Raw genomic sequence first — 23,374 nt, 5'->3', positions numbered from 1 at the left:
ATTGAATTCAAATTCCACCATCTGCCGTGATGGGATTCAAACCCAGGTCCCTAGAACATTACCTGGGTCTCTGGAGTAACAATCCAGTAATAATACCACTAGGCCATCACCACCCCTTTTTTTCAACATTGTACGGTTACTGTCCATAGGTAAAATAATATATTACCTATGGGACTCTAGGAAAAGGTGGGGAAAACGCCAGTGTTGTCTATGGCCCCATTAATTACAGACAGCTTATGATGTCAACCATAGGGGTTAACTGTAGGAAGTCAACTTGCATTGTATGAAGATAAATGACGTGTTGTTATTGCCAGTTCAGCGACCTCTACTTTGCAGTGTGTCTTGCTGCAGGGCTTGGCTATAAACCAAGCTTTTCCAACTTACATTCTGCTGATTGATGCCTTATCTAACTATGATGTATTCAAGTGTACATATTTTAAAACAAGTAATGGCAAATAGAAACAACTGCAGATAGGACTTTAGGATAAACACTTGTACGTTTTTTGGAATTAAAGGGTCAGAAGCTCATTGCACATAGTACTTACATAGTGGTTAAATCAGGACGTAGGCTTGCTTTGGTGTCTCACTTTCTTTGTAATTATTTTTATATCAACCTGTTTGTGCATATTATGATACACCTCCGTGGCATGTGGGACTTGAACCTGGACATTCTGGCCCAGAGGTGGGAACACTATCACTGAGCCGCAAGACTGAAAGTACATCATTGTACTAAATATTGAGGCAAAGTGGTTCCATGTGTGGTAAATGCTTGTTAACAGCAATACTTTTCTCCTCGATTATCAAGGGGTGACAGCTTGCCTGGAGAAGAATGACAGAGTAGCTGAAGAAGACTATGAGATAAACGTTGTAAATGGTCCCAAGCGTGGACGACGCAACCAGGAGCAACAGGTAAGACAAATCAGTTTTGCTCTAATATGAATATTACAGCATAACTAAATGACCAATTATTATACTTTTTTAATCTCACATCTTGATGTGTTTGAAGTTTTGATTCTTCTAAAGTTGATGTTTGAGAACTGTTCTTAAAAATAAATCTGAATTCTGCTTGCTATGAAAAATGACTTGAGGTGCCATGAGACCATGGTATGTTTGCATGTGTGCCCTGGCAGATTGCTGCAAGCTTTTCTACCTCTGGCATTGGCAATTCAGATGAATATCTCAGTCATTGCCAGTTTCCAGTCTGGAGTTACACTGTCAATTTCATGTTGCAATGATTTGTGTTGTGCAATGACATAAAAATGGCAGCCGGACTTGGGCAACAGATTTCCATTGAGCTGCCATGTCCACTGAAAACGTGTGGTATGATTCCACCTCCAATTACAAGCACTGTCTTTCCAGGCCACTGCTGTGTTGTGCTTAACTGCTGCCCAGTTATCCATCGGATATTCAAGGAACTTTTAGAAATACATTTAGAATCACCTTAAGATAACACTTGTACAGTGAAAAATGCAATCAAAGCACTGAGTTTCATCTCTGCAGGAACAATTTAAAAGAAGAGTTATGTTGAACTTGTACAGAACCTATATTAGACCGCACCGTATATCATGTAAATTTCTGGATCTCAATTATAAAAGGAATTTAGAGAAGAAGGTGCAGTAAAAAAAAATTGCAAAAAAGTGCAATAAAAGATTCTCTAAGGGTTTGACACAGTGAGTGAGGTAAAAGTTAGAGGCCCTTAGTGCAAGATTGTCACCAATAAATCCAGTAGGAAAACTTCTTCACCCAGATATTTGCTACAAGTTGGAACTTGCCACAACAAAGCTTGGCTGAAGTGAATAACATAGATGCATTTGAGAGAGTTTAAGGCATGCATTAAACTAAATAAAACTTGAGTAAAAAGAAATAGAAGGATGAGATGAGGTTGGGTGAGAAAAGGCTTGTAGATGCATAAGCACCAGCAGAGACCATTTAGGCCTATTTCTGTGCTGTAAATTTTATTCATTTCAGTATGAGATTCTGAATGTGGTGTCGGCTAAATAGACTGAATAGCTGTCCTCTGCAGTCCTCTGCATTCAGATTTATTCAGAGTACTGGCATAACCTGTTTTATTGTATACAGATTGCTTATAGCCTTTGGTGTAATACAGCATTTCATTGAGTTCAAAATTATTACAGCTGAACCTCATTGTATTTGTCAAGTTGTTTTCTGTCGGTAAATGTGTAAAATTTTGATGTTACTGAAGTAAAAGCATCTGACAATATTCTGTAATCCAATATGTTATTTTTGTGTCAGTAATAACTCTTGCTGCAGATCCTTACTATGTACAGTGTAGTACTTGCAGTACATGCATTTAACAAAAATCATTGTCCATGCTATCACATATTTCTAATTGCGTGTTTTCGTTTTCTTGTTTTTATTTTGCGGGCTACTAGCTGCCAAAACTATTTGATGGTTGCCACTTCTATTTCATGGGCCCATTCAAAAGCTGCAAGAAAGAAGATCTCGTTCATTTGGCCAAGGTTGGTGGGGGACAGGTCCTTGCCCGGCAGCCTAAACCAGACAGTGACGTGACTCAGAGCATCAACACTGTGGCTTACCATGCATCCCCTGGCTCAGATCAGTCATTCTGTACACAGTATATCATCTATGACAAGGACAGTAACTATAAGCCTGAAAGAGTGAGGTTAGGCAAAGTGTGGACTACCCATTCTATGTGGCTGATCGACTGTGTTAAATCATTTGAACTGCTATTGATAACTGAACACTAATGAAATTGTCTGTATATGTAGATGTATTTTATAAAATGAGGCTCAAAATGATGTGCTATTGATACAAAATTATGAAAAAAATTGCTTGAAAATGTAAACGCAGCTCAGAAAATGCAAATAATATTAAAATTATGGGTCAAAGTTTGGTTAAACTAATCACTGTAAAAATTGCTTTATAATGACCTTTCTCTGCTAGCTTCACTTCTACCGTGTCACATTAAGTATTCATTACGCTAAATTAAGCTCATTCAATAAAAAGATTTATTTTATATCTTGCTCTACACGTTTTTCACACTCAATTTGTTTTAACATGCAAAGAATAATGAAATACATCTGTTTAACTTGAATCCAGACGTGATGTGTGCCAGCTTTCATAGGTATATGTTAATCCTTTGATTATTAATGTGCTGGTTATCAAATCATGTATTTTTGTAATGAAGGTCTGTCCCGGTGTTAAATCTGTCCACCGTTCTAGTTGCTGCCAAATCACTGAAATGAAAATAAACCGATAAAATACTCCAGTAAAATTTGTGAAACTGTTCTTGATTTACTTAAGTCTATAATTTTAGGATAATTGAGATCACCTTTGCAACCCACTTCCATCAGTCTGGAGAACTATGCAGGAAAACCTCTGCCATTTTTTTTGTTGTTGCACCTTACTCTATAATTATCAACAACAATGTCAGCTAAGCTTAGTTGAATCAGTCAGGGCAATGAAAAGCCAGCTGAGTCTTTAGAAATTTTGAATTCACGCAATGCCATCGAATCAAAAGCCGTAGAAGAAAGACATTTGACACTGTCATATCAGCGCCAACTCTTTGGAGAAGCTGCTGTATTAGTCCCATGATTTTGCTCTTTCCCCATAGACCTGCAAATTTATCCTTTTCAAGGATTTGCCCAACTTCGTTTTGAAAATTACTATTTAATCTGCTTCCGTCACCCTTTTGGCAGCACATTTCACATCATCATTGTATACTGTGTATAAATATAAAGCTTCAGTCCCACCTTTTAGTATTTTGCCAGTTATCTTAAATGTGTTCCCAGCCTCATGATGTGTGATAAGAGTTCATTTCCTGTTCCTTTTAAATCTCTTCACTTTCATTCTTGATCCTTTTGAGTGAGAACAGTTTTTCTATATCTATTGTCTAGACTCCTTGTGATCTTGAAAACTACTGTCAGGTCTCCTTTTAGCCTTCTCCTCTCCAAGGAAAACAGTTCCAACTTATGCCTTCACAACTGAAATTTCTCATCCCTGGAACCATTCTCGTACATCTCCTGCACTTCCACCAATGTATTCACATCCTGCTTATCACATGGCACCCAGAACTCGAAACAGCATTTCAGCTGAGGCCTTAACTATTGGCTTATACAAGTTCAGCAATACCTCCTTGCTCATGCCACACTCTGTCCACTATTATTGAAACCCAAGATACCATATGCATTATGAACTGTTCTATCCTGCCCCATGATATGCATCTACTCTGAGTAAAGAACCTACCTCTGACATCTATCCTATATCTATCACCCCTCAATTTAAAGCTATGTCCCCTCGTGCTAGCCATCACCATCCAAGGAAAAAGGCTCCCACTGTCCACCCTACCTAATCCTCTGATCATCTTGTATGTCTCTATTAAGTCACCTCTTAACCTTCTCTCTAATGAAAACAGCCTCAAGTCCCTCAGCCTTTCCTCATAAGAGGAGAATACTGAGATACAGGCTATTAGACTAGACAGGATTGAGGTTCATAAGGAGGAGGTGTTAGCAATTCTGGAAGGTGTGAAAATAGATAAGTCCCCTGGGCCGGATGGGATTTATCCTAGGATTCTCTGGGAAGCTAGAGAGGAGATTGCAGAGCCTTTGGCTTTGATCTTTGTCGTCATCGTCTTCAGGAATAGTGCCAGAAGACTGGAGACTAGCAAATGTTGTCCCCTTGTTCAAGAAGGGGAGTAGAGACAACCCTGGTAATTATAGACCAGTGAGCCTTACTTCGGTTGTGGGTAAAGTGTTGGAAAGGATTATAAGAGATAGGATTTATAATCATCTAAAAAGGAATAATTTGATTAGGGATAGTCAACATGGTTTTGTGAAGGGTAGGTCGTGCCTCACAAACCTTATTGAGTTCTTTGAGAAGGTGACCAAACAGGTGGATGAGGGTAAAGCGGTTGATGTGGTGTATATGGATTTCAGTAAAGCGTTTGATAAGATTCCCCATGGTAGGCTATTGCAGAAAATACGGAGGCATGGGATTGAGGGTGATTTAGCGGTTTGGATCAGAAATTGGCTAGCTGTAAGAAGACAGAGGGTGGTGGTTGATGGGAAATGTTCACCCTGGAGTTCAGTTACTAGTGGTGTACCTCAAGGATCTGTTTTGGGGCCACTGCTGTTTGTCATTTTTATAAATGACCTGGATGAGGGCGTAGAAGGATGGGTTAGTAAATTTGCGGATGACACCAAAGTTGGTGGAGTTGTGGATAGTGCGGAAGGATGTTGCAGGTTACAGAGGGACATAGATAAGCTGCAGAGCTGGACTGAGAGGTGGCAAATGGAGTTTAATGCGGAAAAGTGTGAGGTGATTCACTTTGGAAGGAGTAACAGGAATACAGAGTACTGGGCCAATGGTAAGATTCTTGGTAGTGCGGACGAGCAGAGAGATCTCGGTGTCCATGTGCATAGATCACTGAAAGTTGCCACCCAGGTTGTTAGCGTTGTTAAGAAGGCGTACGGTATGTTAGGTTTTATTGGTAGAGGGATTGCGTTTCGGAGACATGAGGTCATGTTGCAGCTGTACAAAACTCTGGTGCGGCCGCACTTGGAGTATTGCGTACAGTTCTGGTCACCGCATTATAGGAAGGATGTGGAAGCATTGGAAAGGGTACAGAGGAGATTTACCAAGATGTTGCCTGGTATGGATGGAAGGTCTTATGAGGAAAGGCTGAGGGACTTGAGGCTGTTTTCATTAGAGAGAAGAAGGTTAAGAGGTGACTTAATAGAGACATACAAGATGATCAGAGGATTAGATAGGGTGGACAGTGGGAGCCTTTTTCCTCGGATGGTGGTGGCTAGCACGAGGGGACATAGCTTTAAATTGAGGGGTGATAGATATAGGACAGATGTCAGAGGTAGGTTCTTTACTCCGAGAGTAGTAAGGGCGTGGAATGCCCTGCCTGCAAAAGTAGTAGACTCGCCAACTTTAAGGGCATTTAAATGGTCATTGGATAAACATATGGATGATAATGGAATAGTTTAGGTTAGATGGGCTTCAGATTGGTTTCACAGGTCGGCGCAACATCGCAGGTCCAAAGGGCCTGTACTGCGCTGTAATGTTCTATATCTAGTCTCTGCTCTTGCACATAGAGTTGTACACTTTCTTTCATTCTATCTATTTTCGTTATACAAAATTGTATCACCTCATGTTCTCTGAATTGAATTTCATCTGGCACCTATCTATCCTCTCAATCAGCGTGTTAATGTCCTCTGAAAGTTTGACACTGTCCTCACAATGCTTCCAAGTTGTGTAATGTGCATGAAGATTGAAATTGTTCACCAAGGTCTCGATCATAAATATGTGTCAGGAGAAGATAGATCATGAGCGTGTGTCATGTCCCAGTGCTGAGCCCAGGGGAATTCTACCACAAACCTTTGTCCAGTCCCCCCAGAAATCCATTAACCATAATCTTTCAGTCAATTTTGGTATCCATTTTGCTACTGTCTTTAACTTTGCACTCAAGTCTGTTGTGGGGCATGTAAGAAATGCCTTTTGGAAGTTCACGAATATAATGTAACAAAATCCCTGCAGTGTGGAAGCAGGTCATTTAGCCCCTCCAAAGAGCATCCCACCTGGACCCATCTCTCTACCACATTCCTGAACTCAAAGGGCAATTTAGCATAGCCAATCAAACTTACCTGCATATCTAAGGACTGTGGGATGAAACTGGAGCACCCAGAGGAAACATGCAGACATGGGAGAACATACAAACTCCACGCAGACAGTTGCCAAGGTTGGAATCAAGCCAGAGTCCCTGGCGTTGTGAGGCAGCAGTGCTAACCACCAAGCCACCATACTCTAATATGACAATGATATAAAAACATAACATAATATCAAGCCTCATCAAAAATTTCCAAGTTAGTTATATATGATTTTTCTAAAGTCCATTCTGACCCTTCCTAATTAAATCATATTTAACTGTTAGTTCTATCCTAGATCATTGTTTCTGAAGTTTTGCTACCACTGAAGTTATGTCAGATCTGTAATTGCTGGGCATATCCTTATGCCTTTTTGAACATGGTTGTAATACAAACAAAATTCCAGAACTCTGATATCATCCCCGAGTCTAAGGAAAACTCAATAATGGCCAGGGCCTCCATTCTTATTTCCTTTAGTATCAGTAAGTGCATCTCATCCAATTCCAATACTTTATCAACTTTAAGTACAGTTTCTCCAATACCACCTCCTTATCATTTTGAACTCTTCTTGAAACAGAATTTCCTCTTGCCAATATGGCAAGGATAACAGCTTCTTCATAAGGGTATATGCAAGTATTCATTTAATGACTTAGCTATGCTCCTATCTCCATGTGTAAATCCCATTTATAGTCCCTAATCAACCCTCCTTTACTTTAGGCCGTCCTCCAGACTGAGGGTGACTCTCTTCCACAATGGAGTGGTGAAATGACTAAGCAGTCTAGTGATGGATTTGCATCCCCAGCCACAGTTGAGGTGAGTGGGCTTGGGATTTTGCACTTCTTCCCCTGAAGCATTTTCTCTGCCCTCTGGTAACCATTTGCGGTGACAGAGCTTGGAGTAGAGAGCTTGCTGTAGATGTCTGTGTAAGACTCCTCCTTTCATCATTATTTTAGTGTTTATCTATCATGATGTGATCACAGAGCAAACCATCAAATTTATATTATAACCTAGCTTGGGACCGGTATTTTTTCAATTTGGAATTACAAACCACTTTGACTCCTTTACAGAATTTGCAGTTATAGAATCATAGAGTCATACAGCTCAGAAACAGACCCTTTGGTCCAACTCATCCATGCAGACCAAATTTTCCAAACGAAACTAGTCGCATTTGCCTGAGTTTGGCCCATATCCTTCTAAACCTTTCCTATTGATGTATCTGTCTAAGTGTCTTTTAAATGTTGTAACTATACTTACATCTACCATTCCCTCTGGCAGTTCATTCCATATACACAGCACCCTCTGTGTGAAAAAGTTGCCCGTCGGGTCCCTTTAAAATCTGTCCCCTCTCATCTTAAAACCTATGCCCTCTAGTTTTGAACTCCCCTAACCTGGGAAAAAGACCTTTGCAATTCATCTTATCTATGCCTCTCACGATTTTATAAGCTTCTATCTGGTCATCCTCAACCTTCAACGCTTCAGGGATAAAAAGACCTTGCATTTCCAACCCATTTTTTTACAACTCAAACCCTCCAGTCCTGGCAACATCCTTGTAAATTTTAACTCAAGCCACAAGATCCAACAGGTTTGAACAAACAGCAAATAAATTTTAATACACAGTGTAGGAGGGCTAATACAGCTTATATTACACATACAACTTAATTCTAGCACACAGCTAATGTGGTGAATTTGAGGTAATGGAATGTGATTGAACAACCCAAACACCCATTAAATTGCAAATGAGTATTTCTCAGCAATTTCCCCCAAATGTTAAGAATATGGTGGGCCATCAAATCTCTTTAAACTTCCCAAGGGAAGACAATTCTTCACTTTTATCAATTTAGCCTTGAAAGTCCCTCTGAAAAGCTATGCTGTCATTGACTGCCTCATGATTGCTCCCCTTCAGTTTGATCAACCTCCCTTCCTGGATCTATGCTTGCTTGGACTGTAAAACTACACTTTAATACTTGTTCATAAGCTCTTCATTAAAAGCCTCACAAAGCCAGTAATGCCCTAGGTGTTCAGTTATGTTCCAATTTTATTAAGTTTCATCTAACAAATGCTACCTGTGAGCTTTACACCCCCATTTTCTCAACTATACTAAAATGTAAATGCTTGTAGACTTCTTCCATGCCTTCCCCCAACACAGAGCAAGCGAACTTCCCACTTTCTCAGTTCCCCTGGACACTTGGTTTCCTACTATTTTCTAAAACTTCTTCCTGTTCTCGACTCCTCCCTGAATCCCCTGCTTAGAATTTGTATAGTTCAGCTACCTTCTCAGCAGAACAGCAAACTGTGATGTTTATGAAATGCGCATATCACTAACATGCTCACTGCCTGTAGCCTTTAAATTCCTCACCTGTGACGCTAAACTAGTGAAAACCTTGCAACAAGCCTCTCCCTTATTGCTGGGCAAATGTGAATGGCAATAAAATCAAAATGATCAAATATAAACCCCTTAGAACTGAGAACTAAATTACATTCCCTCAGAATGCTGGAAATGGATTTCATCACAGCCTACGGAAGACTTTAGACCCCCTTTTAAGTTAGCTGCCAGTCTCTTTTCATAATCCCTCTTTCATTTCCTTTTTTACCTTGCTTCAGAACCTTCTATATCCAACCTTGATCTTGATTGTATGTTCCTCTTGACACTTGTCATAAGCACAGTTTTGCTTTTTTAGCTTAACTTATTTCTTCCTTTTCATCCAGGCAGATGTCATATTCTTTCAAGGGAATATACTTTGATTGTGCCTAAACCACCTTTGAAGGTAGCCCATTGTACAGCTACAGTTTTTCCTGTCAATCTTTAGTACCAGTCTATCCAACCAGTTCAGGTCCTGCCCCATTGAGGTTCTCTAAACCCCAGTCCCCTGCCAGTTAATTATTCATGTTCTGGATTGTTCACTGTTCTTTTCCACTGCCATCCTAAACCTTCTGATGTGATGATTACTTCCCTTAAATGTTTCTGATTGATACTTGATCCTCTTGACCAAGCTGTCTCCTAAGAACCAGGTCTAGCAGTGCCTCCTTTCTCATTATACTGGACACACTCGACTGTAGATAATTCTGAATAATCTAAGAAAACTTGTCCCTTTCTGCCCTTTACATTACCATTATCCCAGTCTACATTCCAATAATTAAAGTCTCACATTATCACTACTGTATAAGGCTTGCTGTAAGTTTCTTGCAAATGTAATTCTCTTAGTTGGTGGCCCCCAGTCTGCAGTAATCAATACAACTACACGTTTTCGGTTCATTAGCTCTTGCCAAACCAATTCTGTCCTTTAAACTTCTAGGACATTCTGTTTCTCCACTACTGCAACACTACCACACCCCCTCCTTTTCTTCTTTCCCTATTGTTCCTGCACCACTTGTATCCAGGAATATTTAGCATGCACTCCTGCCTTATCTTGGCCCGGGTCTTTTTATTATCCACAATGTCAAAATTCCACATGGCAATCTGTGTCTGTAACTCACCAATCTTATTTAATGTACTTCTTTCATTCACACACACACACACAGTGTAAGCCCCTAGTTTAGGATATTTTAATTAGTCTGACTTACTCCAAGGCCACCTATAAATTTACTATTCTGTATTCTTCCTCAGTATTAATTTCAGTCGCTCCCAATATTTTGTACACCCTGGTATTTCTCTCCTGGGTGCCACACCATGCCGACTTAGGCACTATAAGGAAGCTAGTCCTGGCTCTGTTCAGATCCAATCCACCCAGCTTCCACAGGTCCTATGTTCCCCAGAGCCAGTCCCAGTAATCCCTTGAATTTAAAGCCCTCCCTCCTATGCATCATCTTTTTAGTCACACATTTATCTGTCTTATCTTCCTACTTCTGTTGTCCCATGAACATGGCACTGGGATAGTCCAGAGACTGCCATAGAGATGCCCTTGTAAATTTCTACCCGGCTCCCTAAGTTGGAATTGCAAGACCTGCATCTGCTCTGTGACATCTTTGACCCTGGCACCACAATGGCAACATGCCATTTTGGAATTTACAGGCGTAGAAAAGACTGTCTGTTCCCTCATAATAAACTCCTTATCACTCCTGCTTTCCCACTTTTCCTTCCCTCTTGTTACCCTCCTTCAAGGAACCATTGCCCTCATTACTATCACAACAAAAAAAAGACAATTAGTGAGTAAAACCACCTCAGACAATTTCTGTGTACTACCTTCGAGCTTTGTTTAGACTGCCTGGTAGTCACCGATTCCTTATTTTCCTGCATGCCCCTATCCCTGCAGTGTAACCACTTCCCTTATCATGCTATCTACATAGTCCTCTGCTTCACGAATGCACCACAGTGACTCCAGATGCCACTCTTACCCCAAAGCCCAAACCTCAAGTTCCTGTACATGTGCTCCTCTGGATCACGCAACTGGTCCACAACTTCCCATAGGTCACAGGATGGGCTAACCATGTGGCCAAGTTGCCCTGCCAGACCTTAAACTTGCTTTGGATCTCCCTTGTAAACTGGAGATCAGGGAGCAGCAAGTCACCCTACCAATCATTCCCTTCGCTCGCCAACCTATTAATTAGAAATATAAACATTAGAGTGAGAACCAATTCTAAGGATGTTGATAACATTAATAATAAGCAAAAGAGCACCTACACCTCACTTAATTCCCTCAACTCACCAAGCTCCCAGCAGTCCATTCAAGCTACGCTTGGTGCGAAGTCACACTCAGAAGCTACATTTCTGTTCTCTAAAACCAAGGGGTAATTTCATCCCCAGGTACAGAGAGAAAAAAAACAGTTAGAACTAACTTAGGTAATCATCTGTTCCATACTGGATATCTTGTTTACCCCAGGTAAGATCCCTGGCTCCTGAACTTAAATAGTAACCTTCAGTTACACCTTAACAGTTAAATGTTAAATGCAAACAAATGTAGGTTTTTAGGAAGAGATTAAAATTCCCCTCCTGACTGAAGTGCCAACATTCTGTTCAATAGGCATTAACCATGTGATGAGCTGACTCCCTGCCTGCCTCAGCATCCCCGTTGAGGTGAGTGTTTCTGAGCTGCTGGAGGGTGCCATGTGATGGTGCTTTCTCAGGTTGCGGGACTTGCTCAGGGACTTCCTGCTTCGTTGGCACCCACTTGAAGGGCCTCTAGAGAATGAAAGACGTGAATTCCAACTGGCCCAAGCAAAAAGGGCTCAAAGTCATCATCGTGTAAGCCGTCCAATTTCAGTAACGGGTGAAAGTGAGTATTGCGTGCCACATGTTGGTGTGATAACTAGCTCTGTCGCCAGGATCTGGGGACACCCCACTTTGCCAGCTCTAATAGCCACCCACTCCACCTCTCCAGCCATCTTCACAGCCTCCACACTTCCACATTGATCAGGGTGGCTCTGCGTGGATGTCCGCTGCCTTTCCCTAGCGTCCTATATCTTTTTATCTCTGAAGCAGGGTGTTTAGTGTGGATAGAATGGCAGGATTAGTAGCAAGTGACTGTGAGCGATGGGTATGATGAACAGTGACTGGCAGTAGTGGCTGTTTGGATGGAGAAATACACCCCACCAAATTTGCAACCCTGCTTGCTTGGCCAAGCCCAGAATTAAAGCTGAAATATGGAAGGTGTTTGGCCAGGGGGCATGTCAATGTTGAAGAATGGTTATGCTATTAAAAGTCAGACCTGCTTTCTCGTTACTGTGTCCCTCTGAGATACTGTATCGATTTACAATGCTTCAGTGTTAATTTATTTTATTGCATGGTGTGCAACGTTTTGCAACACTTAAACCTCGCTCCTAATTAATGTGGTTGTGCCTGAATATTTTGCCTTTGCCCCCGCAGGGTACCAGACAAACCATTTCTTTTCAAAGATTGAAAATTTGTTGACACTTTCTCTTCATCATTCCTGAAGGCTCTGGGCATTTTATTGCCCTTCTCTCCTGAATGAAAGCTGTCATCATTAAGAGGTAAACCCAGATGACGACTTTTAATGTGTAGCTTCACTTTGGTTATTCAAGTGATGTCAGCTGTGGTTTAAAGGTTAGGTTCTCGCCTCTGAGTCAGTAATCAAGGGTGCTGCATTGTCTTGGATGCTGTCTCTTAGATACAATGTCAAGCCATCACTGTGTATCGTGTTGTGGATGTTCCAAATGTCGATCGCACTCTCTGGAAGATTAATGAGAGTTCTCCCTGTAGCCATGGTCATTGACAATCACTCATTAAAGGGTATGATTGTCCACCGAGGAAGTTCTGTGTCATTGGTCATGGGTTCTGTGGGTCCTTCCATGGTTGATGAGCCCGATCCTGGAGCCACATCTCTGATCACATGCGAGGCAAGTTTTTCTGGGAAGTGAAATCGGTCCTTGACCTTGAGATTACTGACATTCCTTTCTCCGGTTCTTTTCTCAGATTTCCTCTTGCCGACAGGTGTTCTCAAAGGACTGTGTCCCTTTGTACAGGGAGTTTCCTCCATGTCAGTTTCTTCTGAACGAGGGTCCCCCATGCCGTGACATCGATGTTGTGTTTTCTGAGGGAGTCTTAGGTGCCCATCTATCCTGGGAAACAAGGGTGGCACTACTGCTTCACAGCAACAGGGACCCAGGTTCAATTCCAGCCTTGGGTGACTCTCTGTGTGGAGTTTGCATGTTCTCCCCGTGTCTCCATGGGTTTCCTCAGGGTGCTCCAGCTTCCTCCACAATCCAAACACATGCACATAAGGTGGATTAAGGGGGTTAGCCATGGGAAATATTGAGTTACAGGTATAGCGTAGAGGGGTGAGTCTGGGTAGGATGGTCTTCAGAGGGTCAGTGTGGACTTGATGTGCTGAATGGCCTGCTTCCACACTGTAGGGAATCTATGAAACAAATCTTATGCTAACTTTCGAAGCAATCCAAATGAAAGATCATTAGCCTGAAGCTTTGACTCTGAATCTCTCCCCACAAAGATGCAGCCTGACCTGCTGACTATCTCCAGCTCTTTTGGATTCTGTTTCAAATCATTTGCCAAGCAAATAGGAGGCTGGGAGATGTTGTTCTCCATATGTGGATAAAGTATTTATAGATTTTTGTTTGAAATTTGCTTGGTGAGATGGAATGCACAGTTTACCGATGCAAACACACAATCCAGAGCGGTCAGGATCAGCCAAGTAAATTCTGCATGAAATTTACCTTGACATGTCATACTCCCACATCACAACGAATTTTCTTCCTTAGTGACTAGGAACTTTATGAAGCACAGGATTGAGATGTGTAAAGTTACTTGTCTGTTCCTCCCCGGAGTCCTTGTTACTGATATATTGACCAACCTTTTCTTGGCTTCTTGGGAATTGCCAGAAATAGTTATAACCTTTGCATAACTTAAAATTTTCAGCTTTGAATCCCTATTGTGTGGAATCAGGCTATTCAGCCCATCAAGTCCACACCAACACCACCCAACCCAGACCTCTGCATTTCTCATGGCTAATCCACCCACCCTGCACATGCCTTGATACTACAGGCAATTTAGCATAGACAATCCATCCAACCCACACATCTTTGGACTATGGGAAGCAACCCATAGGGAAAATGTGCAAACTTGAGACAGATAGTTGCCAGAGGCTAGAATTGAACCTGGGTCCCTAGTGCTAGGAGGCAGCAGTGCTAATCACTGAACCACCATGCTGTCCGTAACGTTGAGTCTTTTTTTTTCTCCTCCAGTTAACATTCAAATCAAGCCAAAAGACAGAAATGGTTCTGTGTGGTTTTTACAGAAATAACAAATGCAGATTTAGTTCACTGCAGGATCTCACATTTTGAGGCATTCCTGCCTTACATTGCAGCTGGGAATTGTACAACACAATACTTGTATGGACCACTGGATGTCAGTGGTTATGATTTAAAGAATGTCTTCTTTGAATGTTTTCAAGAAGGAGTTGGATATAGTTCTTAGGGCTAAAGGAATCAGAGGGTGTTGGGAAAAAACGGGAACAGAGTACTGATTTGAATGATCAATCATGATTGTATTAACTGATCAAGCAGGTTTGAAGGGCTAAATGGCTTACTTTTGCGCCTATTTTCTGTGTTTCTAAAAAACAGGTCAAATCAACTAAAATTTAAGGTTGGCAGTTGTTCAAGGTGGATCGATGTAGCAGGGCTTGCAGTGTTTAACATTCTCTATGTCCAGATATCTGTGTGTTCAGTCTCCATTTCTCTACAATTAGCAGCCATGCCTTCAGATATCTTGATCAGAAACTTTGAAATTTCCTCCCTGAAGAAGAAGTGTCTCAAGAAAATTAGAATCACCAGGAAAGTGGTTTGGAGCTAATTGTTGGAGCTTTGGGCATACAGGTCCCCATGTCCTGATGAACTTCATTTTAGCATTTTAAAGGAAGTAACTAGTTAGATAGTCAATTCATTGGCTTTAGTTTTCCAAAGCTCCCCAGGTTCAGGGGAAGTCCATTAGATTGTAAAATAATGAATGTAACTCCTTTATCCAAAAAGAGAGGAGAGATGTTTAATTTCATTAGAGACCATAGAGGTCTACAGCATGGAAAAACATCACTGAGTCTGTGCCAGAAATATGTCAAAACAAGTTGCAATTATAGAGTTCAACACGCCCCACTTAAATGGAGAAAATTGAGGTGCAAGGTTAAGGCAAAGATACTACTTCAGTGTAACCAGTAATTGTGGCCCATCTTACCAGTACAGAGTTCACATTAGATTTCCACTCTGAGTCAAATTGGAAGCTATCAATTTGAGAGTTGCCTTGTAAGATTGTGAGTGGAGCTTAATGGGAAGAATCCCAGTTAAAGAGCTATCTTCCCCAGTTCTATTAGTGAGTCAGACTGTCTGATCAGTTTTCAGTGGTTACCTGGAGGCATACAGACCAGCCTCATTCGAGTATCAAATGATCACATCTATCCCATAGGACAGGCTTGGTTCCAAAGATCCATCGCTCATCCCATGGCATCCTGGAGCCATTTTAACCTCATTCCTCCCTTCCCCTATTGCTCAAGGAGGATAGTCATTGGGTAACTGACTCCATTCCTCTCCCGTATTAAAAGTTGAGATTAAACCAGTCTGGTTGCAACCTTGATGCCACATTTGATCTTGAGACAAGCTTCTGGTTTCATTTTCACACCATCACTTAAGGCAGCCTTGTTCCACCCCCGTAACATCACCTGACATCAAACCCCACCCCCCTCAACTCATCTGCAGCTGAAAACCATCATTCAGTAGTCGGGAAATGTGAGAATCTATTGTGAAGAATGTGCTAAATAGACACTTGCATAAAGGCGAACTGATTGAGCAGAGTCAGCATGGGATTGTGAATGGAAAATCATGTTTTGACAAACAAAGCTTTTTGAGGATGATACTAATTGAACTGGGGAGGCAGTAGCCTAGTGGTATTATCACGAGACTGTTTATTCAAAGAGCCAGGTAATGTTCTACAGATCCAGGTTCAAATTCTGCCATAGCAGATGGTGGAATTTGAATATTAAAAAATCTGGAATTAAGAGTATAATAATGATCATGAATCCATTGTTGATTGTCAGGAAAAACCCATCTGGTTCACTTATATCCTTTATGGATGTGCAGAGTATTTCTTAAGTGGTAAGAGGCTGGGAAAGTGTAGATGTACAGAGAGACATGGGAGTCCTTGTCAGTAAGCTGCTGCAGGCTAACATGCAGATGGAGCAAGCTGTTAAGAACTACGAATGGAATGTTGGTCTTTATTGCGAGAGCATTTCTATGAGCTGATGATGTAACACGATTTGCAGACACTGTGAGGGAAAAGGCATTAGGCAGATGATCAGACATGATCATATTGATTAGAGGATCAGGCCTGATGGGCTGAATGGCCCACGTTTGCACCTTTGTTGCTATCTTACTTTTAGATTCGACTTTCCACACCTGAATGGTTGCATGCATTCTACCTATGTAAACTTGAACTCGCCCAAGACACTGCTGCTCATGTCTTTACTCTCACCAAGTCTTGTTCTGCTACACCCTATGCTTTCTGATGTACATTAAAGTCCTCATCCTTGTTTTCACTCATCCTGTCTCTGTAATTTCCAGCACCACAAACCCCCAAGATAAGAGTGTAAGACGTAGGAAGAGGCCATTCAGCCCTTTGGGTTTGCTCAGCCTTTCAATATGATCGGATATTCTGATCTGATAACCCTCAACTCCACTTGCCTGCCTTTTCCCTATAACCCTTGATTCCTTCACTGATGAAAAATCCATCTATCTCGGCCTTGAACATACATAATGACCCAGCCTCCACATCCCTCTGTGCTAAAGAATTCCATGGATTCACTACCCTCTGAGAGAAGAAATTTGTTCTCATTTCTGACTTAAATGTGCAACCCTTTATTCTAGATTATGTTCTCTGGTCCTAGACTCTCCCACAAGAGGAGACAACCTCTCTACATGTACCCTGTCAAGTCCCCTAAGAAACCTGCCTCTCACTCTTCTAAATTCTAATGGACCTACTCAATTCTCCCCATAAGACAGTCCCTCCACACCTGACATCAGTTCAGTGAATTTTCTCTGGGCTGCCTCTAATGCCAGTATATCTTTTCATAGACAAGGGGCCCAAAACTGTTCACAGTATTCCAACTGTGGTCTGACTAGTGCCTTATATAGTTTTAGTAAAACGACCCTAGTATTATACCCTATTTCCTTTGAAATAAAGACCAACATTTCATTTGCTTTCCCCATTACCTGCTGAACTTGGATGAGGAATGACTACAAAATGATTCCTCTGTATATTCCACATTTATTATAATCCACCTGCTAAGGCTTTGCCCAATCTCTTAACCTGTCTATATCACTCTGCAGACTCTTTGTGTTAGCCTCACAACTGTCCTTCCTACTCATTTTTTGTGTCATTCACAAACTTGGCTACAGCACATTCACTTTCCTCATCCAAGTCATTAATATATATTATAAATAATTGAGACCCAGCACTGGTCCCCGTGGCACTGCATGAGTTACAGTTTGCCATTCTGAAAATGCCCTTGTTACCCCATCCCTCTGTCTTTTATTAGTTAACCAGTCCTCTATTCATGTTAATAGTCTACCTCCAGCTTAGTGTCCTCTTATCTTATTAAGTGGCCTAATGTTTGGTACCTTATCCAATGCCTTCTAAAAATCCCAAATGTATTACATCTACTGCTTCCCCTTTATTGATCCTGCTTGATACCATCCCAAAGAATTCTATCAATTTGTCAGGCATGATTTCCAATTCTTGAAGCCATTCCTATTCTGCTTGATCATATTTCTAAATGGTCTGCTATTTATAATAGCATCTAATATTTTCTGAGTCACAGACATCCAGCCAACTGGCCTTTAGTTACATTTTTTTTGTCTCCTTCCTTTTTTAATTAAGGGTATTACACCAGCAGTTTTCTAATCTCTGGGGATTTTCCAGCACCTAAGGGTTCGTGGAAGGTTACTACTGGTGCATCTTTAGCTACTTCCTTTAATATGCCAGGATGCATCCCATCGGATTATATGTGTTCCTCAAATACCTGCCTCCCATTGATTTCATCAGCTATCCCAGAAACTCTCTAGAATAATGCAGCCAGTTTGTACATTCATCTGAAACAGAAACCTTTTTAATGGGCTGAACATATTTGGGATAGTCCAGGAGCCAATGAAGACCCCATGTGAAGTAAATTGCTTCCAAGCTGTATTGTTCTTTGGGATGAAACTCAGGATATCTGTCTGATCTGAGTGCACAATCTTACATTGTTTAAAGTGCAAAAAGTAAAGCTTCTTTATGCTGTAGCATTCATTGAACCATCTGTGTGAATCAATGCATTATATGTTTGGTAATGTAACAAGCGATTGATGAGTTTTATTTACGCATAATCGGTGGATTCAGTATTCAAAAGAACATTGAGACACTTTCGTCTATTGAATCAATGAAACAAACACTACTTTGAATCTGTAGTTTTCATCTCTTATGCAGATTGCCATAGTGTTAAAAGATAATGGCTACATTTAACATCTCATCAAAATAAAAAGAATCATTTCCCAGATCCAACCACTTCCATAACTATACTCACTAATTTTGATTTCTTCCCTATATGGAGCAATCTTCTGTGCGGTACTAAGTAACGGTAATACTAAAGCAATACTAAACAGTACTAAGCAGTATTAAACGCTGCAAAGCAATACTAAACAGTACTAAGCAGTGGGAACATAGGAACAAGAGTAGGCCATTTGGCCCCTCAAGCCTGTTCCACCATTCAGTGAGATCATGGCTGATCTGTGGCCTAACTCCGTATCCCTGCCTTTGGCCCATGTCCTTTAATACTTTTGCTTAACAAAAACCTTATCTCAGATTTAAAATTAGCAACTGATCCAGCATCCTCTATCATTTGTGGAAGACAGTTCCAAACATCTACCAACCTTTCTGCGTAGAAGCTCTTCCTAACATCTCTCCTGAACAGTCTGGCCCTAACTTTTAGATTTTGCCCCCTAGTTCTAGAATCCCCAACAAGTAGAAATAGTTTATCTTTATCCACCACGTCTTTTCCTGTTAATGTTGAAAAGACTTCAATCAGATCACCTCTTTACCTTCTAAACTCTAAAGAAAACAGGCTTCGTTTAAGATAGCTCTCCTCATAATTAAATGCCTGGAGTACAGGCATCATACTAGTAAGCATAGGAAGTACTCCCTCCAAGGCCAGTATATCCTTCCTAAGGTGTGGTGCCCAGATCTGCTCTCTATACCCCAAAGAAGTGGGGTCTTACTAGGGTTTTATACAGCTGCAGCATAACTTCTGCGGCCTTGTTCCATTCCTGTGGGTATAAAGGCCGGTATTCCATTAGCTTTCTTGATTATTTCCTGCACCTGTTCATAGCATTTTAAAGATCTATAAACCTGAGCCCTAAGGTTTCTTTGAGCATCTTCATACCATCTAGAAAGTACCTTGATCTATCCTTTATTGGTTTAAAATGGATAACCTCACACTTGCCCACAGTATACTCCATCCTGCACAGTTTGCCCATAGTCGATCAATATGCCTCTGTAATTTTATGTGTTAGGTGGGTTGGCCATGCTAAATAGCCCATGTGTCCAGGGATGTGCAGGCTAGGTGGATTAGCCATGGGGAATGCAGGGTTACAGGGATAGGGTGGGGGGGTATGCGGTTGGGTCTGGGTGGGATGCTCTTTGGAGAATCGCTATGACTCAATGGGCTGAATGGCCTGCTTCCACACTGTAGGGATTCTATGATACGCTGTCTACAATGCTACCAAACTTTGCATCATCAGCAAATTTGGATATACAGGTAGTTCTCCATAATGCGATAGTTGTGTTCTTGTGTGACCTCGCGCTAAATGAAATTGCGCTGTAGAAAATCACCATGAAAATTGCGTTATAGGGAAATCGCTATAGAAAATCACTATACATGCACAGCAGAAAGTTTGCGTTGTCCAAACTGTGCCCACTATTCATCAATTGCGTTACGGCCAATTTGTATTAACGAAACACGTTATAGCAAAACTACCCGTATGACTTTCTATGCTATTTCCAAGTCATTAATAAATCGTGTGATTAATTGACGCCCTAACACAGATCCTTGTGGGACAACACTTGTCACACCCTGCTGATTTGAGTATCTACCTATTCTCCCTACTTTCTATCTGCTACCACTCAACCAATTTCTCAGCCATATCAGTGATCTGTTCTCAATTCCATGGGGTCAGTAGTAAGTGGAGTTAATACTAAGCCTTGCTAAAATCTGGAATACTAATAAGGTCCATGGAATTTCCTTTATCCATACATCTTTGATTGCTCCACAGCCAGTGCTGACGGGCTTTTGAAAATGTGGTATTCCCGACCTTACTCTGAGTAAAACTGAACCTGATTAGTCTGGTCTTAGCCCACTTCTCCCTCCCAGAACCACAACAGGATTCCTCTGGTTATCACCTTCCAGTCTCCCTTCCAGCCATGCTTGCTTATTCTTGGAATGCAGATGTTGCCTGCAAGACCGGAATTGGTTGCCCCATCTCTAACTGCTCTTGAACATTTCGGAGGGCAATTACAATTCGGCCACATTGCTGCAGGTCTGGGGTCCACATGTAGTCCAGACCAGGCAAGGACAGCAAAATGTCCCTTCTTAATGAATCAGGCAGGTTTTGCAACAAACGTAGAATCCCTACCATGTGGAAGCAGGCCATTCAGCCTGTCGAGTCCACACTGATGCTCTGAAGAACATCCCATCCAGACCCATCCCCTTGTACGCTATCTCCATTACCCTGCATTTCCCATGGCTAACCCACCTAGCCTGCGCATCCCTGGACACTAAGGGCAATTTAGCATGGCCAATCCACCTAACCTGCACAACTTTGGGCTGTGTTAGGAAACCGGAGCACCCGGAGGAAACCCACACAGGCATGCAGCGAATGTGCAAACTCCGCACAGATAGTTGCCTGAGGGTAGAATCAAACCAGCATCCCCTGGAGCTGTGAGGCAGCAGTGCTAACCAAAGAGCCACCAATAACAGTTGTGTGCCTTTGAGATTATCTGTATAGTCCAGATTAAGTAATTGTATTTATATATTCTGTCAGCTGTCATGATGGAATTTGAACTCATTTCCTTAGAGCATCAGCATGGGGCATCTGGATTACCAGTGTGTTAAATCATTGATGTCTAAAAGACACTATATCTTTAAAGCAGTTGGACAGCATCATGACATGAGATCTCCACCTGACTCTCTAACCATTTAGTTCGATCATGCATTCAATTAATCTGTCAGAAGGAAAACCAGTAGTCAGACAGTAAGCTAGTCAATCTGCTTAGTTATCCAGTCACGTATGCTCAACAAAAACAGAAATTTCTGGGGAAGCTCAACAGGTCTGGCAGCATCTGTGGGAAGAAAGCAGAGATAACCTTTCAAGTCCAGCGACTGTTCATCTGAACTGATAGTAGCTAAAAATAAGCGATATTTATGGTGATGATGTAGTTGGAGTTTTTTTTGTGGGGGAAAGTGTACAGGGGAAGAGGTAAGTGGATAGGTGGAGATGGAGTCCATAGACAGAGAGAGAGAGAGAGATGAAAGGGCCAGGTAAACAGGGAGATTATGGATGGTAGGCCAGCACAGAAGAAAAGATGAATAAGCAATAATGACGAGCTAAGAGTGAGAAATTGGTTTGGCTGTGCTGAATGCAACCCATATAATGTGGTAATGGGTCTAGAAGTGCATGGGGGTGGGTGATTGTGGTAAAAACAACCCACGTCATAACAGGACCAGGTGTGGGTAAAAAACATAGAAGGATGGCATCCAGCTCTAAAGTTATTTATCTCAATGTTGGTCCTAGAGGCTGCAGGATCCCCAAGCAGAAAATGAGATGTTGTTCTTTGAGCTTGCACTGAGGCTCGCTGGAATACTGCAGCAGGCCTGCTACAGAAATGTTGGTAACTTGGTGGTGAGCTTAAATGGCAGGCAACTGGAAGCTCAGGGTCATTTTTGCGGACACAGCAGCGGTCACCCGGTCTCCGTTTTGTTTCTCCTGTGTGGAGGAGACCACACTGTGAGCAGTGTATACAGGAGACTAGATTGAGTGAAATGCAGGTAAGCCGCTGCTTCACCTGTAATGTGGGTCTGGAGCCTTGGATGGTGAGGAGGGAGGAAGTAAACTGTCAGATATTACGCCCTCTGCAATTCCATGGGAAGATGCCACGGGAGCATGACAAGATGTTTGGAAATGGAGGAGGAGTATCCCGGAGGGAATGGCCCCTATAGAATGCTAACAAGGGATGGGAGGAGAGGAGAATGTGTGTCTGCTGGGTGGAATCCCATTGGAGGTGACAAATATGTTTGTAATGCAATAGAGATCTAACTAAACATATGGTTCACCCTGTATCTCTAAGTCTGAGATGTAATATTCGTGCACATAGTTAGTTATTGATAAACTTCCCGATATCTGTCTTGACACAAACCCAACTCTCTATTGTATACATTGCACAGGATAACATACAGAAAACTGCAAATACATCAGAGTGCCGTTACTGCTAGGCTACTGTAAGAACATAAAAAATAGAAGCAGGAGTAGGCCATCTGGCCCCTCAGGCCTGTTCTACCATTCAATAAGATCATGGCTGATCATTTTCATGACTCAACTCCACTTACCTGCCTGCTCACCATAACCCTTAATTCCTTTACTGTTCAAGAATCTATCCTTGCCTTAAAAACATTCAGCGATCTTCCCCTGCACATTTAAGAGACCATCCTCCTCTATTTCCACCACCTCCTGCAGACTGAAAGCATGTTGGAAGCAGATTCAAGAGCAATGTTCAAAAAAACATAGGATACGTGGGTGATGAGAAAAATTTACACGCTGTAGGCAAAGAAGCAAGGGAACGAGATTAATCGGTTAGGTCTACAAAAGAGTTGGTTCAATCACAATGGGCTAAATAGCCTCCTGTACTATTTCGATTTATGATTCTATTAATTTCATTTGAGTTGGTGAGCCTATCACCATTCTGCTATCTGGGGATGTGTAAAATGCCCTTGATAAATCAGAAGTATTCTTCACACACTTTCTTACATAAATATGAATACCCTTCTTGTCCTACATTTAATGCCTATCACTGCCATGAATTTTAATGCTTCAATCAATGTGTATTTGGGAGGAATGTTTTGATCATTGAGTTTTAATGCGATTACAATGTATTTGGGAATCCAGAAGCTATAGGAAAGTCCTGCACAAAAACAAAGACAAAGTGAGCTGGAAAAGCTCAGCAGGTCTGGCAGCATCTGTGAAGGAGAAAGCAGAGTTAACGTTTC

At 41.6% G+C, this 23,374-nt stretch overlaps 1 protein-coding gene across 1 annotated transcript in view; it reads left to right on the top strand.

The window, feature by feature from the left end:
• bard1 (BRCA1 associated RING domain 1) overlaps positions 1-2,998 on the top strand; it is a 190,799-nt gene extending 187,801 nt beyond the window's left edge. The window contains exons 10-11 of the mRNA XM_020510724.2: positions 806-909; positions 2,394-2,998. Coding sequence (XP_020366313.1) covers positions 806-909; positions 2,394-2,729 — 440 coding nt within the window. The 3' untranslated portion in view covers positions 2,730-2,998. The remainder of the gene's footprint in view (positions 1-805; positions 910-2,393) is intronic.
• Positions 2,999-23,374: the final 20,376 nt, after the last annotated feature.

Source organism: Rhincodon typus, chromosome 7, assembly GCF_021869965.1.
Source record: "Rhincodon typus isolate 14 chromosome 7, sRhiTyp1.1, whole genome shotgun sequence".
NCBI classification, from domain to species: domain Eukaryota; kingdom Metazoa; phylum Chordata; class Chondrichthyes; order Orectolobiformes; family Rhincodontidae; genus Rhincodon; species Rhincodon typus.
This window is presented reverse-complemented; position numbering and strand designations above follow the sequence as displayed.